General features: G+C 43.9%; 2 protein-coding genes across 4 annotated transcripts in view; both read left to right on the top strand.

Annotated features, from left to right (window-relative positions):
* Positions 1-5,228, top strand: part of ATP13A3 (ATPase 13A3) — a 42,122-nt gene extending 36,894 nt beyond the window's left edge. For 2 of the 3 annotated variants that reach the window (XM_017810684.1, XM_017810682.1), the window contains one exon: positions 57-4,574. In XM_017810684.1, coding sequence (XP_017666173.1) covers positions 57-254 — 198 coding nt within the window. In that variant the 3' untranslated portion in view covers positions 255-4,574. Of the gene's footprint in view, positions 1-56; positions 4,575-5,153 lie in introns of those variants that run through there. The other variant, XM_017810683.1, reaches the window with a different exon arrangement.
* Positions 5,229-7,770: 2,542 nt separating this feature from the next.
* LOC108495226 (platelet glycoprotein V-like) lies at positions 7,771-11,829 on the top strand. The gene is made up of 2 exons (XM_017810685.1): positions 7,771-7,776; positions 9,241-11,829. The coding sequence occupies exon 2, from the start codon at positions 9,371-9,373 to the stop codon at positions 10,433-10,435; it is 1,065 nt and encodes a 354-aa protein (XP_017666174.1). The 5' UTR covers positions 7,771-7,776; positions 9,241-9,370; the 3' UTR covers positions 10,436-11,829.
* Positions 11,830-16,363: the final 4,534 nt, after the last annotated feature.

Here is a 16,363-nt window from a genome sequence, read left to right as displayed (position 1 = left end):
TTGTTTGGGTTTTTTTCCTACTGTAATCCAGTTTTCAAATCTGTTCACTTCTGCAGGAGGCTGTGGACCGTTGTGGAGTCTGTTTCCTCTCTTCCCTGTTTGGCTGTAGAGAGAAGACACCAAAAGCGAAGTATATGCACCTAGCTCAGGAACTGCTGTTTGATCCAGAATGGCCACCAAAACCCAGGACAACAACAGAAGCGAAAGTTCCATCCCAAGAAAATGGTTCATATCAAATCATCACTGTAACATAGCAGTGGATCTTGGTGGCATGTATTTTTAGTAGTATGCAGAAGAATGTAATTTTAAGGCTTTATTTGAAATTGCAGTGTGCTAAATGTCAAATTCTAATGCAGATATTTCCAACTGTTTTGTCTCTCTGAATACAAAATTCAGAGCCAGACATCTTATGGCTATACATTTTAAAAATGTAGGTTACCTTAGGCAGAACAAAATGATTGTGTTTCCTTCCACCTTCTTTCAAATTTCATTGTTCCTAAATGAGATGCATTTGAAGGTTTAAACTGCAGGGCAGTTAAAACAGATTCACATTATTTGCCTGGAGTATCTTAATCATTGTTCTAACCTGCTTACCTGGGCATGTGTTCATGTACACCCTATGATATAATGGTTTCATGGTTGTACTAGAGGTGCTTTGTCATGCTTTTGTTTTTTCGGTGTTTGTTTTTTGTTTGGTTGTTTTTTTGTTGTTGGGTTGCTTTTTTTTATCCTGACTGAAGAAAAGCTTTGTGCCTCAGAATGGTTCTAAAGTTTAGGTGTGTGTACCTCTAAGTTTGTCCCTACTAGTAAGAAGTCTTTCCAGGTGTAATGTTTGGGTTTTAAGTTGAGTTTTTTTAGTCTGCCACAGCAGAATTCAGAATGCTGTAGAAGCAATATGGTCTGTCCTTAAGAAGAAAGCACACTGCTTTCAAGTGGGTTCTTGACTGTTCTAGCTAACCCCAAGGAAGGGCTTAGGTGGCCTCTAGAGGAGGAGGCATTTGGCTACACCCTAAAGTTTTTGGAGAAGGAAGGCTGGAGAATCTAAATACTTTCCTCTATGTCATATTTTATTACATTAGCTATGCATTTTTCCTTAGACTTTGCTTTTTCTAGCAGAAGGGTTGGATTATCCCTTTGTGGACCATGTTTTATTTGTAAATCTCAAGATAATGTTCCTATATACCTTGAAGTAGTAAGGCCAGAGTTACTGCTGCAGGGGAAATGGGAGTAGGGGGGAGGTGGATTTTCACATGCCCACGCCTGGGATTTGTGCACGTTAAGAACACGGGCATTTCAAAGAGTCTGCCAGTGTCTTCATTGCTATATGTAGCTGTATGAAAGAAAATTAAAAGAAAATTGAGCTAAAATCTGTCTTGCTGCAGAACTATAAGGCTTAAGCGGATTTTATTTATTTAAAAAAAAAAAAAAAAAAAAGAAAAGCTTGCATCACCACTAATGCTGCTTAAGCACTTGGGGTAGGCATGCATCATCTTGCCATGAGGCAGTATCAGAACACAAGACCACTAGAAAAATAGGTCTGCAAAGATGTAGAGGCAGGCATCGTTTTCACTTGCAAGGCTTAAAACTTTTGGTTTGTTTGTTTTTTTTAAACCACAAATTACTTTTCCAAACCATCGACAACTTCGTAAATGTTTAGAAAAGTCTTTAGTGTCTTTGGGAAGATGATAAATGATCATCTGTTTTGACCAGATGCAGCTGACTGGTCCAGACACCACCAAGCTTTGGGAGGGCATCTGCGATCTGAAGAAGTCACAATTCTGTAGAGATCCTTTAGAGAAGGAAGTCAGGTTCTTTAGAGTAGTCATGGAATGAGGGCTCCAAACTCACTGGCTGGCTGGGATTGTTTTGAAATGTGTGTATTCTGATGATGGAATTTGAGGTTTTGATGTTAGGGATTTTTTTTTCCTTGGGTTGTCTTGTTGGTTTTTGGATTTTTTTTTTTTAATTCCTGTGGAGACAATTCCATTCCAGCCTTGTTTTAATGAGTGGAATTTTTCGGATAAGGCCTAATTCCCTTGTGCTGTTCTGTAAGGCAGTATGGACAGTGTCCCTGCTGCTCTTAGAATCATTAAGGTTGGAAAAGACCTTTAAGATCATCAAGTCCAGCTGTAAACCATGTTATTGTCAGTTGTCAATCATGTTATGGTTTCTGCAGTGTTGAACGTACTGTGCCAACAGGGAATTTAAAAGTGGTGCTAAATGGTTTGGAAGACCTTTTCCTAGAACTTGGAGGTTGAAGTTATTAGAACTTGCTCCTCAGAAATAGTATGCATATGGTGTACTATCTCCAGTCCAGCTGTCAACTCTTCCTGATTTTTTTATTGTTGTTGCTTGTTTTTGAGGAGTGGAGCGGGAGTAAAGGGGAAGTGGTTTTCTTAGCATTCATTCAACAGGACAATGTTCTTATTATCCTGGCTTCTTAAGGTCGTAAACATTGAACAACATTGGTAGCTTTTAAGGAGTCTGCTGTTGTGGACTTGGATAAACTTATTAGTCATGAACTTGAATCATTTGACTAATTTCTGCCGATGTTGATTTTACAAAATCTTTGTAGCATGGAATAACTGATGAAGAATAACTCTTAGCTGCATAAGTAGTATTCAGATTTAAAGAAAAATAATATTTTAGTTCAAAAATGTTGTGAAGCTATGCATCTTGGACCTGGGAGCTGTGACTTACCTTTAAACGCATACGCTTCTGCTTTCCGTTTCATTGACCATTTTAGATTTGCTGTTCCATGAGAAGTCAAAGAAAATATTTGTGTCTTTCCCTTTTATATGCTTTTGCTTAATACTTTCCCTAATCTGATAATTTCTCTCGGCTTATTTGGTTTCTAAAGGTAGTTTTCCAGTCTTATTCTAGTTTATTAGACTTACCTAGAAAGTGAGGAAGAAACAGCTTGTTAAGGTAGGCTTATCTTCAGAGAACATTTTAGGGAACTCTTACTAATACTGAAATTGCCAAGTGGCTCTCAATTGAGTGACTAATGGGTCATGAGCACAGTAAACTTGAATATTTTGCAAATGGGAGCTGTTTTCCTCAAGGTCTGCGTTCAGGGTTGGTAAATGTTCCTGAGGTTGCATGCTTGAGCTCTGACGCTTAGTCAAAAATAATAAATCAGCTTTTCTGAGAATCCTTCTTGTTGTTGCAAGTTCAGCCACAAAATAAGCTTTTGCATTTTCTGCAATTATTGGGATTTATGCCTTCCTGCCCAAGAGCTGAGTTTAACCACCTATAATTTTTCTCATTTTGAGCAGTTTAGTTTTTCTGGTTTTCAGAAATGCAGCAAACTAGATCTGCACTAGTGTATTCAGTTTTTGTTTTGAAGTAAGATGAAATTCGTTCTGTAGTGAAAAAATCTCTTCTAGTGTTCATCTTGGAAGTCTAAATTCAGGTGAACAGACCAATTTAGTGAGCTCCACTAGATACTGGGTAGACATTTTCTTCCTGCTGTATATTTTGGCCTTATGTTGAGGAGTTTGATTTATTATTAAATTATTTGTGTATGCAGACTTTAATCTGTACGTATTTTATTTTGATGTATTAGGATTTGTAAATATTACTGATTTTTAAATATTATTTATGCACATACTTAAAGGACTGGTCTATCCAGAAGAGCAATTGCTAAATAATAAATGTTACTTTTTAGAAATAAATTGCAAGATCATGAAATTGTATATCCCTCAGGGTTATTTTTAAAGTTTTTTTTTCTCTTTTCCCTTCAGATTCAATTAGCAGTAACTCTAGTTTCATGTACTATAGAACTAAATCTACTGTAAAAAGAAAGTGCTGCAAATAATGCTTGAGTTGAAGCAGCTAAAACACCCACAGAACTGACTGTCCATATTCATCGTAACTTCAAATTGGAAACTCTTACTGTTGCACTTTTAAAAAGTTGTTGGATTTTTAATTCTATTTATTTTTTTTCTTTCTTCATGAAGGTTGTGCTGAACGGTCATCCCAAATTGGGTAAATAATCCTGTACTGTATATGTGTATACAGTATAATACTAAGCAGATGTGGAGTCCTTTTTATGCTGCAAATTTTTAACGCTTATGTTGGTCATCACAAAATGAGAGAGCTCAAGTCCTGTAGGATTTCTCCCATGAAATTCTGAATTGTAAACTTAGGTTTTTGTATGTCTAAGGGAAAGCTGTGGGTTTTTGACAATTTTTAGAGTCTTGAATATGTTAATTTTATACAGTAAAGCTTCAGGTTTTTAAAACTATTTTCAACAAACTGCAGCTTGTTTAATAATTATGTGAATCAGAAACTACTCAGTTTGTCATGAATTCCTCAAGCCTAACACAGATTAAAATGTTCATCATTACAGCACTCTCTAGAAGCTCAGCTTCCTTTTTATTTTTAGATCTGAAATGATACTACATCTTTGTATTTAAAATATGTATTGCTGCTCTAGAATGGTACCCTGTTGTCAAGAGGCATACATAAATAACTGTACAATAGAATTGTAAATAGACTTGTAAATCATTTTTGTGACTGAAGCTCTTTGAAAATAAAATTAAAATGAACAGATATTTTAACTCCTTTCATTAGTTTCATGAAATTGTTTTTAATTATTCTGTATAGAATTAGACCTAAAGCTCATTGAAGAGCAGAGACTTATTCCCACTGACGTCATGGGTATCTTGATCAGCACCTCTGTATTTCTGAAGGTGGGGGTGGAGAAGTTTGCATGCTGTGTGTCAGTGTTCTGCTCTGCAGTGGGATCATACTGACCATAGTTTTACCTGGTGGTTTATAAGAGCTGTTTTAAAGCCAGACCTTGTCCATGTGATAGCAACTTGTTTCCACCTTCTGTTGTTCAGATGTTCCTTCTGTTCTTTGACACGTGGGAGGTGATCTTGAAAAGACTCTTGGGCAAATGCTCCTGGTTGTGAGCTGTTACTGTTGTCATGGTCATCTTCAGAAAAATCACATGGAAATGAAGAAATCTTTTCCATTTTTGGGCTCACCTTCCATTAAAACATTCATTGGCAGAGCACATTATTTTAAATTTGAAGACAAAATACTTGAAATAGCTGGTCACTTAATAACAGAAACTTAATCTTTCAATTTCAAGCTACTATTTTTGAAACTTAGCTTTTTGAAACTTCACTTTTCTCTTTCAGAATCTTTCAGGTTCTAGGTTTTGTTGTCCTGTCACTCCAGAAGACTTTGAGTTAAAACCAGAAACCAAATGTGTCGACCTTGGAATGCTTAGCCAAAGCATTAAGTAAAAAAAAAATTAGTTCCTTACTGAAATTTCTTTGACTCCAATCCTGCAAGAAAGTAAGTCAGAGCAGCTTTGTGAAGGTACAATCGCTTGGTTGTTTAAAGTGGGTGTGTCCACTCCTTTAAAACCTAATGCACCTGTGTAGCAGACTGTGGTGAACCTGTCTAACAAATTTGAAATTTCTGATCACAGTTTGCATGGAAATGTAGATTTCTGACTTCACCAGATTTGCATTGGGTTGACTGAAGCCCATACTCCAATATCACTGTCAAAAGAAGCTACAAGTGGTTTTTGTGCCGTTGTGCATGTGACTTAAAACTTTCTCCTGTTCTGTGAGTGGCCTCAAATTGTACTTTTGGAGTTTCATACAACCTATGGAAGTTGGTTGCTTGCAGAAGTAATTGTAGGCAAAAATCTGCTCTGAAGCTTAAAATATTCTTTGGCCTTTCCCAGTAGTTGGGCAAATATGGGTAAAAGTGTTATCTAGAGGATGCGTTTTGCTGGTTTGCTTCCCATTTAAAGTGCAGAGTCATAGTGAAGCCTGATTGCCTGCTATGCTCCCAGTAAGTTCCTCTAAAAAGCAGTTAAGTTTCTAAGATACAGCTCAAAATTCCTTTCTCATGCTTCTGTGAGTTTAGGAACTTGGAAGAAAGTGAAAAAGGTAAGCACCCACTGTAAGTGATACGTGTGCTCAGTGTTCTGTGAAACTAAGTTCAAAACTGATTTGAGACTTTTAATATAGTAACAGTATTCATGTGTTGCTTCTGGCATCCTTTTGTAGTCTTGAGAAACATTAAGGGCGTGGCAGAAAGGGAAAGGCTGTAGATCAGAAGGTGGTAAATGACCAGCCAGGCTGGTGCCCTTTCTGGAATGCCAGGTGTCTCACGTGAGGGTTTGAGAAAATTCTCATACACGGGAATGTATAGTTATGACCTTTATTGTGGATGTTACTGTATTCTGTACTGTTAAAATCTTCAGTTATGGAAATCTAAATATTTCTTCAAAAACACCGTCAGCAGCTCTCGATGTTTGAGACCCCTAGGATTATCCAGTTGTTGTGCCAGTCACACACGTGTGTGGCCTTCATCTCTTGCAAAGAATTTCAACCATTTCATTGTTTACTTGTAAAAACAAGCACTTTCTGCACTTCTGAGCTCTAACCTTGTCTTGTTGTATACTCCTACCTTTCGTTATGAGACCAGGAAAACAGACATCAAGTGTTATCCTGTTTCTTATTTTACAGACTCTGGCCTGCAGTCATGCCCTCTGAGGGACCTGCATTTGCAGTCTATAGCATAACAGTTTCAGGGGGTTTTTTTCCCCTGTTTGGTTCTCTATGTCCTTACTTCTCTTGTCTCACTGAATTTTGTAGTTCTGCTGTGGTCTTGCATTGAGTTGGTGCAGGTTGAGATGCCAGTCAGAGCTTGAAACAGAAATTTCTTAGTCTGTTTCTGCATGGAGGATGCCACTCGTGGCGGATTGGCTGGATTACAAGTTTACTGAGGTAGAAGCATCACTAGTCTCTGAGAGAGAGTCAGTTTGGAGGGTGCAGATTACTAGGAGGGTGAGATTCTCTGAAAGATTCTTGTTTGACATGGAAAAAGACCTTTGGAAGAGTGACATCTTGTGCTCTTTTTGTGATGCACGTCTCATTCAGTGAGCTGTGGAAGGCCCAGTAAGATCTTGTTTTGTGGCACTGTGTTGCTGGTAGTTGATACCAGTGGATGCCCTGTCCCTCCCTTCCCGAGGAAGGGATGCAGATTTTACCAGACCTCAGTACTCTGAACCTAAACAAAATTTTTTTAAGTTTGTTTTTTTCTTTTTAAGCACTCCCTTTTGATTTTTTTTTTTTTTTAATGCAGCAGCTGGTTTGGATCTGCAGCTATTTCGGGTCTGTATGGTATGGTATGTTCTTGTCAGCAGTTCAGGTGCATGAGAAGCTCTGCTGTTCCCCTTGACTTAAATGATGGGAGTTGTACCCATGTCTGTCTGTGGGGTTGGTATGAGAGACCTTCGTCCTTGCCCCTGGAAAAGGGTATGTTGGGATGAAGTCCTCCTCTCACACAGTGTTCCTGATGCAGAAGACAGCTATTCCAGTTATGTCTGTGGAAGTTGTCTAGCTATTCCAGCTGTCCCAGCTGCTGCTTATCCTGCTGCTCAACCAGGTGTTTGACATCCAGGTTTATGATGCACTTGGACTTCTTGATTTCACTAAGGAAGTATTTCTAGACTGGATTTCTGTTTAACTTGCTCTTTTAAATATTACCGTTTATAGCTACAATGATTGCTTTCCTGTTCCTTTTTTTGTTTGGAAATCTATACAACTTTCCAACTTTGTGGTATGTTTCAGGCAGATCTACCTGTATTGCTACAACTTTCTATCTAACTTCGTGGCACTTTTTTCCTCTCATTTCACTGTATTTTTAATACCAGGGATAACTTGGTGTTGCATTAAGCTGTTGAAATGAGACTTGTTGGTTATCAGAGGCTCACTACTGTCCTGTGCCACGTGGGCTCTTGTGTGTTACTTAAGGCTATGTCAAAAATAGCCTGTTGCTTCTTGTGTGTTCTTGGGCTGTTCCAAGAAGAGATCACTTGAAAATGCTGAGACATGATTTAACTGAACTGTGCTGTTTTGCTTTTTGCCACTTAAAATATAAGATGCCCTTTTTACCTCCATTATCTGTTTTTGCAGGCTAAACTTTATTTTTAAACCTCAGATAACCCACAATAGAAAAATACTGTGGGTGCAGGACCTTTTGATAATTTTTAAAAAATATTTTCTGCATGTAATTTAGTGTAATGTACTAAACCTTGTCTAGTGGAAGGTGTCCCTCCCACTCCATGGTTGGAACTAGATGATCCTTAAGGTCCCTTCCAACCCAAACCATTCTGTGATTTTGTAATGCTTTTCTGTTCAAATAAATACATATCTTATGACTACTTAGAGTTTCATCATGGTTTTTATATGCTTTCTTTATACTTGACTAGTACAAACATAAACAAGGAATACTTGATTTACAAAAGACCTTTATCTGTACCTCTCAGTGTAAGCTGAGCAGCTTATAAATATTTGCAGTAACAGAGATTTTGAAGTTTGCTTTCAAGCCAAGAGAAATTTTGCACACATTTGCAGGTTTTATGATATAATCACACGTCTTTGTGAGCTGCTAAGTTATTAACTACTTGTGATCAAATCCTGACTCTCTCTTATCTCTTGTAACAGCTAATGTTTCTGGCACTTCAACAAGGATGTTGGTGTTCCGTTTGTCACTGATGATCAAGCTTTTCTTCCAGTTGGATGCATCATTTTGTCCTGAGAAGTGTGACTGCTCTTCAAAAAATGCAATTCATTGCTCGGGTCCCCACATAAAAGACCTGGCATCTTTAAATCTGCCTTGCAACATGACACAAATCCACATAACGAACACTAATGTGCCGTACTTGCAGGATGTTTTTTCTAGGATGGTGGAACTGCAGCATCTCATCTTGTCTTCAAACAACATCTCTCTGGTTTCACCAATGGCTTTTAAAGGGTTGAGAAATCTAAAAATCCTCAAACTGCTAGATAATAAGCTTGTTGAACTTCCTCCAGAAGTGTTTGATGACATGGTGCAGCTTCAGCAATTGATCATCGAAAGTAACAGGTTGAAATCCATCGAGGAAAATCTGTTTGACAAACTAGCTAGTTTGGAGGAACTTTACTTGAACAAAAACCAACTAACAGCACTTCCTAGTGACGTGCTGAAGAATCTTACCAAACTCAAAGTACTGAACTTGTCAAGAAATTACTTAGCAGCACTGCCTAGAAATATATTCAGTGCATTAGCCAGACTTGAGAAGCTGATGCTATATTTTAACAGGCTGTCTTCAGTAGAGTCTGGTATGTTTGATAACCTGACGGAGCTGCAGGAACTCTTCCTGCATTGCAATAACATCCAGTCCATCGCCCCTGATGCATTTCATTGTCTTCACAAACTGAGGCGCCTGACGCTCTCCAGAAACAAGCTTGAGGTTTTGCCTTCTGGGCTTTTTTTGCACTTGCATGACCTGTGTAAACTGACCTTATACAGGAACCCACTGAAGTCTCTTCCAGAAATACTGTTTGGAGAAATGAGGCATCTTGGTAGCCTGTGGCTGTATCACACAAAGCTCCCAACGATACCAGATTTTGTGTTCAGTAACTTGACAAATTTAGAGCTTCTTGTGCTGAGTTTTAATCCAGAGCTTACGGTTCTTCCTAAGAACGTGTTCAGTGGCCTGAATGAACTACGAGGCCTTTCTCTGCATACAAACAATATTTCCAGTTTGCCAGAGGGCATATTTCTGAGCCTTCAGAAACTGCAGAACGTTTCCCTCTTTGATACAAGGCTTGAGGTTCTTCCTAGAGACCTCTTTCATAATCTCAAGCACCTCCAGAAGGTTTACCTGAATAGTACTAAGCTGCAGTCTCTTCCTGCAGACTTCTTTGCCGCTTTACCTGAGCTGCAAGAAGTTGTTCTTGACGACAACCCTTGGAAATGTGATTGCCAAATTCTTGGCTTCCGAGAATGGCTCCAAAAGAACACGGAGATAGTTAAAGATGTGCCATCTCTAATGTGCCACAGCCCACTGGCACTGCAGAATATTTCTCTTGTGGCTCTAACCATTGATGGCCCGAAGTGCCTGCCAACCACAGCCATTACGTATCAGACGTTCAGCTCAACTTATTCCCAGACCTTGACGTCTCCTGTGACGGAGCACTTAAGATCATCTTGGGAGATTTCTGTAACAGCAGTGTTTGACATGGAAAGCAGCACACCCACATCAATTCCTCCTGAGACTCCAGGTTTTACCTACTCCCATGTTGAAGATGTTGGACAACCTGGGTTTCATTTCTCAGATGTTCCAATACAAACTTCTCCCAGCGTCATAGCACGAACTGACAGTGTCAGAGGAACAGATTTAACTACTCTTGTCTGGTGGGATGAGTTGCCAGCCCACAGGAGTGCTAAACCCTATTTTAATACCAGAATTGCTTATTGCCAGCTATTCTTGTGCCTTCACAGTTTGATTTTAGCACTCCAGACTGTAACCATTGTGCTCAGTCTGTATGTGATGGGTAAAACCAGGCAACTCTTGCACTCCAAAAATACTCCTGCTCAGCCTGTAGTTCTGATAAGATTGTTAAGAAGATAGAGCATACTAGCCCAAGAGAGGATTAGAAGCGTTGCCTTGGATGCGGTTTAAGCAATTGATACTCAATTCAGATCTGGATTACAAATCTTCATAGCAAGAATCATAAAGACCTTGGCTTTACAGCATAATGAAAATATGCTTTTATGTACATCACAGTTTTTGCCAGAAGTGGCTGTAATCACTGTACATTGCTACAGCATCTGGTGCAGGAACTGAGAGGGAGAGCTGAAAGTGCCTGTGGTCACTGCAACATGTCCTCTGTGGGTTTCCTGCTTTGGCCCTCAGCCCTGTGCCTGCTCACACTGCTCCAGTGGGGTGGCATTAACATAGGGAGCTCTACACAGGAACATGGCTTTAACTGTGCTTTAGAGAGTGCCCAAAGTACTCCAAATGCTATTATGCCTTATACTGCCTGTTTTGTCTCCTTACTGAGAAAACAAATGGTATTTTTGGGAGGAGATGCTGGGAAGGACCTTTTAACAATGGGAGTGTGGGTGGAATGGTACGATGCAAGTGTCTTAGCTTTTGTTCTCTGTCCTCAGCCCCTTTCCAGGATGTGGCATGAGGAAGGGGTACCATTTAAAGCTAACAGCAGAGGAAGATGGTGAGATAGGAGGTATAATCTTGATGTACTTTATTGTTTGTCTGGTGAGGGGGAGAGTTGGAAACTTTGTAAAGTTACAACAGCTCTGAATTTGAAGTAAACACTTTCATCCTTAAACTTTGGCCAGTGGTCTGAAAAAGCAAGGTGTTACTGGCTGTGTGATGCAGGGAATCTTGAAACCAGAATAACAGGCAGATGCCCAGAACTGAGGCTGGGCTTCACAGGAATGTATTAGATTGGAGCTGGTCTTGACTGAGGTGGGAGAGAAAGGCATGGTCTCTCCTGGGTTGGCTAGCAAAACAGGCATGCAGCCAAGCAGCTGGGAGCCTGCCTGAACTGAGGGCCCTGAAGTGTCACCACTGTTTTGAAGCTGACTGGGGAACGTACACAACTCCATCAGCTTGGAGTGTGCAGTAGCATTTTCAGTCTGGCTATTTTTTACCTTATTACATAGTGCTACTCCCTGACTTCCAGGCCTTTCAAGTGTTGATATGCAAAGACAACTACAAGGCAATAATGTGGGTTTTGGTCTTCATACCAAAATGCTTATTATTATTTGAATTATATAAATATTTTAGTTTGTAAGTAGACTGGTAGCTGTCAGACTGCCTGTGCTTTGGTAGCTCTTGGATTTAACTATTACCTTTTAATTATGTGACTTAGCTTGTTCTTAAAAGCTCTGATGTTGTGCTTGAAAACCTTTGGATGTGGTTCCCCGGCTCCTTGGGCCAGAGAGCCTGTACTCCAGGAGTCCTTTTTTAGTTGTACTGACTTTCTAACTATTGAGGGCGTTTCTGGATGGCCTTAAAATGGCACAATACAGACCTGAGGTGAAGAAAGCTTGCATTTGCTGCAGATTTGTGGCCGGTTCCCTTCTGTGTGTTACTCTAGGCAGTGAGAATAAAGTATTACTGCTTTGTTTCAGGGCATTCTGCTGCTGGGCTTGAATTCCTCTTCCAGGCTGTGAAAGGAGACAATGTGACTCTGTGGTGTGAAATGACCATTGTCTTGCTGTGAGGTTTAACAAAATTTAGTAAGCCTGGCTAAATGGGAGTTAGAGCTATCTCTAAAGAAGCAGAAATGCCAGTCACTACAACTGGTGCAAAGCAAACTGTGACTGGATTCAGAAAACAGATGCTCCAGAATTTTTATTGCAATACATTTGAGAGAAGCACAAAACTAAGAGGAAGCTCTCTTGGTGGTGGCTCTGGGTGGTTGCATGCTGGTGTTTAAAAGGAGACAGTTGTTACAAATTTAGGTTCTTGTTGGACAGCTGTAATGACCACTTAGTGTTGTGCCAGCTCCAGCGCTGTCATATGGTGCCACGCAGGCATCTGCTTCCAGCAGCAGGAGATCAGTATAATCAGGACTAGCAAGAAAATGGTTCTACAAGCCATGCTGGTGATCATTCTCCTTGGAGGAGGAAATGTTCTCCTGGCTCCAGGCATGCACAGTATCTGATTTCTAAGGAAAAGCACCCCTTTACTCGCCATGTGGGTGTACGACACCCTGATGTCTGGCCTCGGGGAGGGCAGTGGGGCAGCACCAGCTGCTGTTTTTCTGAACCCTCCTCTGGCCACCTCAGCCCTGCAGAGGGGCCAGCTGGACCCCCATGCTGCTCCTTGGCTCCCACATGAAGTCACTGATCTCCAGCTCTGGCACGTGGGGGCTCTGGCAGGCGGCTGCACACAGGCAAGTGCTAAGAGGAGGATGATTCCTCTTCACATGCTGTCATCGGGCTTTCCCCATGCTTGAGCCAGACGGGGAAGTGAAGTCATCAGGCAACAAAAGGCTGGAGCAATGAGAGCCTGGGGTGTTTTACTAACTCTTCCTCTGAGGTGTCCTGTTTTGAGTGCCTGTGATTCATTGTCTCTTGCCCAACAGAGCTCAGCCCTTCCTGCAAAATTCCCTGGTCTGAAAAATCCAAGGATATCCTTATTTATACTCCATCTCTGTTTTTCCCAAAGAGGGAAAAAGGTCAGCATGATGCAGCTGAGGCAGGCAGGAAGGCAGCAGAGGGTTCTTGGGAAAACTGCAGATGCATCTCAGACACCCTCTGGGTAGCCTTGCCTGGCTGCTGCCTCAAGGCACCGATCCCTTGCCACTGAATAGGAAAGGTTTTTCTCCCTCCCTGCAGCCCAGGCCTCCATAATCTACTGCCCAGCCTTTGCCACCAGGCTGGGCTGGGGAGACACTGGGCTGGAAGAGCTGGAGGTACCTAATCCCTGGTCAAGTGGGTCCTGACATTATGGAGCATTGACTGTGTCTCTGCCAGGCCTGGACCAGCAGGTCTTGCCTGGGGCTGCTGACTCGGCAGCCCTGATATCAGAGCATTTCCTATGGATGACAGAGGAGCTGGGAGGAGACGCAGCCAAAGGCACGTACCCCCTGGACAAGGCTGGGGCTGTGAGTGTTTACAGACTCTCACAGTGGTCAGGGGCCCAGAAGCTCCTGCTTTGTCCCTTCTAGGAGAGGACAAGCTAAGGAGGTGTCATGCCTCCGTTTTCATTGCCAAAGTCTGGGTTCACATTCTCTTCTCTTCTGGGTGTTTATGAATGGATAAACCCTGGCACAGCCTCTTGCTTGGGCTATACGGGGCAAGTCCCACTTCACTTCAGGGTGGGGGGCTGCTATTCCAGCAGCACCCAGAGCCATCCCCCACCACTCCCCCACCGGGCTCAGCCCCTCTTGTGCAATCTCTGCTGTAGGACTGACGTGCCAGGCTTCCAGCTGTGCCTTTGTGTCTCTCTGGATGGGAAAAGCTTGGGGCAGGGAGCCAGTGATGGCTGGCAGCAGTTCTGCAGCCTGCTGAACACTTCTCTGCTGCCTTCCCCTGGGGAGAGATGGGGTCCCTTCCCCCTTCGGATGTTGGGAAGAGGTCACTGGGGCCCTTCCTGGTGCCTGGGGGGGCTTTACAGAGATGGAGAACAGGGTGAAGCTGGTCCAGCAAACACCTCATAGTGCACAAGCCCCACGCCATTGCCTCCTGCTCCAGCCGGTCCTTCCCCCCTCTCAGAGCCCATCGGACAAGCTCTTTCCGCTTCGGATTATCTCTCCAGGCGGACTTGGCTGCGAGCCCCACATTCCTTCCAGCCTAGTGCTGCCCTGAGCCTGCGCCAAGCCCTGCGTGCTTCTGCTATCGCTCGGGCCAGGGCCGAGTCTGGAGGAGACGGTTCTGCTGGTGGGGTGAGCCCCACTGGTGCTTGAGATCCTACATGCCATTTCCCTTGAGCTCCAGGAGGGTGGTGGTGGTGGAGGTTAGCCTGATGGCCATCCCTGCAACCATCTTGGAGGGACCAGGGCTACTGCTCCCTCCCAAAGCTCCCACTTTGCATAAGCACTTTCCCAGGGAAAGCAGGATGACCCCATCCCTTGGGTCAGATGCAGAGAGGGCATCATCTGGCCCTGCATTCCTTGAGCAGGGAGCTGAACATGCCACTGGGGCTGGATCATTTCCTCTATAGAGGAGCTCTCTGGTTTGGGTTCCTCAGGGGATTAGGGTGGGCATGGGGTGAGGTAGGGGCTACTGGTGCTTCTCTAAGGGGTAGGGGGGCCCCAGCACCAGTCCCTGAGGAACTAATGCCCCTTTCCTCACCCCTCAGCTCTGGCTTGAGCCTGTGGGTCCTGCTGCAGGGCTCAGACTCAGAGGTGTTCCACTACACTGGAACATAGGGAGGATCCCCTCCATGGCCCTTAGCCCGGCCCTCCACCCTCCTCCTCCACCTCAGCAGTGTTTGGCCTGTTGCCCGGGGTGAGCCGGTCTCTGTGAGCACCAGGGGCCAACATGGGGGTTTCTTGTAATGGGGCTGGCACTTTACAGCAGTGGAAAGTAATTTGGGGAGGTCCCAGCACTGCACTGTGGGGAGTGGTGGGGCCTGGGGACGTTCCATCCCACCAAGGGTGCCAGTTTAGCCAGGAGCTGGAGGTGTACAGGGAGCAGGGGCTGAGGGGGGAGCAGGGGCTGCGGGGAGCGGATGAGTGTGCTCAGCTGCTTGGCAGATGAACAATGCACTCTCCCAGCCAAGCCCACAAGCTACTAATTTTAGCGATTACATGAATTTTTCCAAGCAGTCTCGAGTCCCTTGGTGATTCAGAGCCTCTCAGCTTTGCTGCATCCGCCACCCTCGCCGTGGAGATGTGCTGGAGCAATGCCAGCACGGACAGACAGACACGGGGCTGGTACTCTGTCCTGTAGCAAGGCAGACCTCCCTAGTAATAAGTGACACTGCTTTTCTGGGGCTCCATAGCCTCCTTGGAGGTGCAGGGATTTGGCAGTGGCTCCACAGTATCCCAAGCTTGGTCAGGGGAGTTCAGCCTCTGGCTGGTGTGTCTGGAGGTGAGAAAGGTCCAGAGAGCAATGCTGGACGTGGGGCTTTCCCCCAGCATTGGGAGACTTGCTCCACTCCATCCAGTGCTGTGTGAGCTCCTGGCTATACGGAGTAGCCTCTCCCTGCAAAATGCTAATTTCACCCTCCGTCATATCCTTATGCTGTCTTGGGAGCTGCCTCTCCCCTCCAGATGTGTGGGGTGTGTCTGTGCTGCTGTCCCAAGCTCTCACACCCTCTGCTTCTCTGCCTTGTGAGTAGCCTGGGGCAAGCTCCCATGTGCTCACCTCCAGCTGTGGGAGTGGTGCACGGGCTTGTGCCTTTATTTTTAGGAATGTCTTGAAAATAAGTCATCCTTCCCAGCCAGAGCCAGGTTCCCAAGGCCCAGGTAGAGGCCGATGGATTTTTGTCAGGGCTGTTAACTGGACTTCTCTGAAACTCTGGGCACTCTGCGTGGCAGTAGGGATCATAACCTGATCACCCCCCTCTTGGGGCGGGGTGTTTGAGGGTACCCACCACTAAATCCCTGGGGCAGCACTGCTTGGAAGGAGGTGAACCCAACGTTCCTCTCTTAAATTGGGCTTGGGCATCGGAAGTGCTGGGATTTAGTTTCTCTGTTGCCTTGCTGAAAAGCTGTGTGCTTCTGGGTGAGTCAGAGCGGGCAGGAGCCCAGCAGCGCTGGCAGCGGGCAGACAGAGCCCGATAAGGCTGTGATAAGGCTGCCAGAGCCCTGCTCTCATGCCAGGGCTGCAGGGAGTGGGCAGCTCCCAAGCCTTGACCTCCGGCTGCACTGCTGTCAAGAAAGCAGGGAGATTATTTTGGGAACCATGGTTCTGGGAAAATCTGCTGTATCAATAGAGTGTGAGCTAGAGCACTTGGGGGGTGGTGCTTTCAAAGTGCCCTTCCTCTGTGCCCAAATGTCTGGGTTTTGCCCTGGAGCAGGCAGAGAGCGTGGCCAGGGAGTTGTTTCAACCTCCATGCTCACTCCCCAGCCAGAAA

The sequence above is a fragment of the Lepidothrix coronata genome, unplaced genomic scaffold (assembly GCF_001604755.1).
Source record: "Lepidothrix coronata isolate B3197 unplaced genomic scaffold, Lepidothrix_coronata-1.0 Scaffold29, whole genome shotgun sequence".
Taxonomy (NCBI): domain Eukaryota; kingdom Metazoa; phylum Chordata; class Aves; order Passeriformes; family Pipridae; genus Lepidothrix; species Lepidothrix coronata.
Note: the sequence above shows the minus strand (reverse complement) of the source record. Positions and strands in the feature narration are given on the sequence as shown.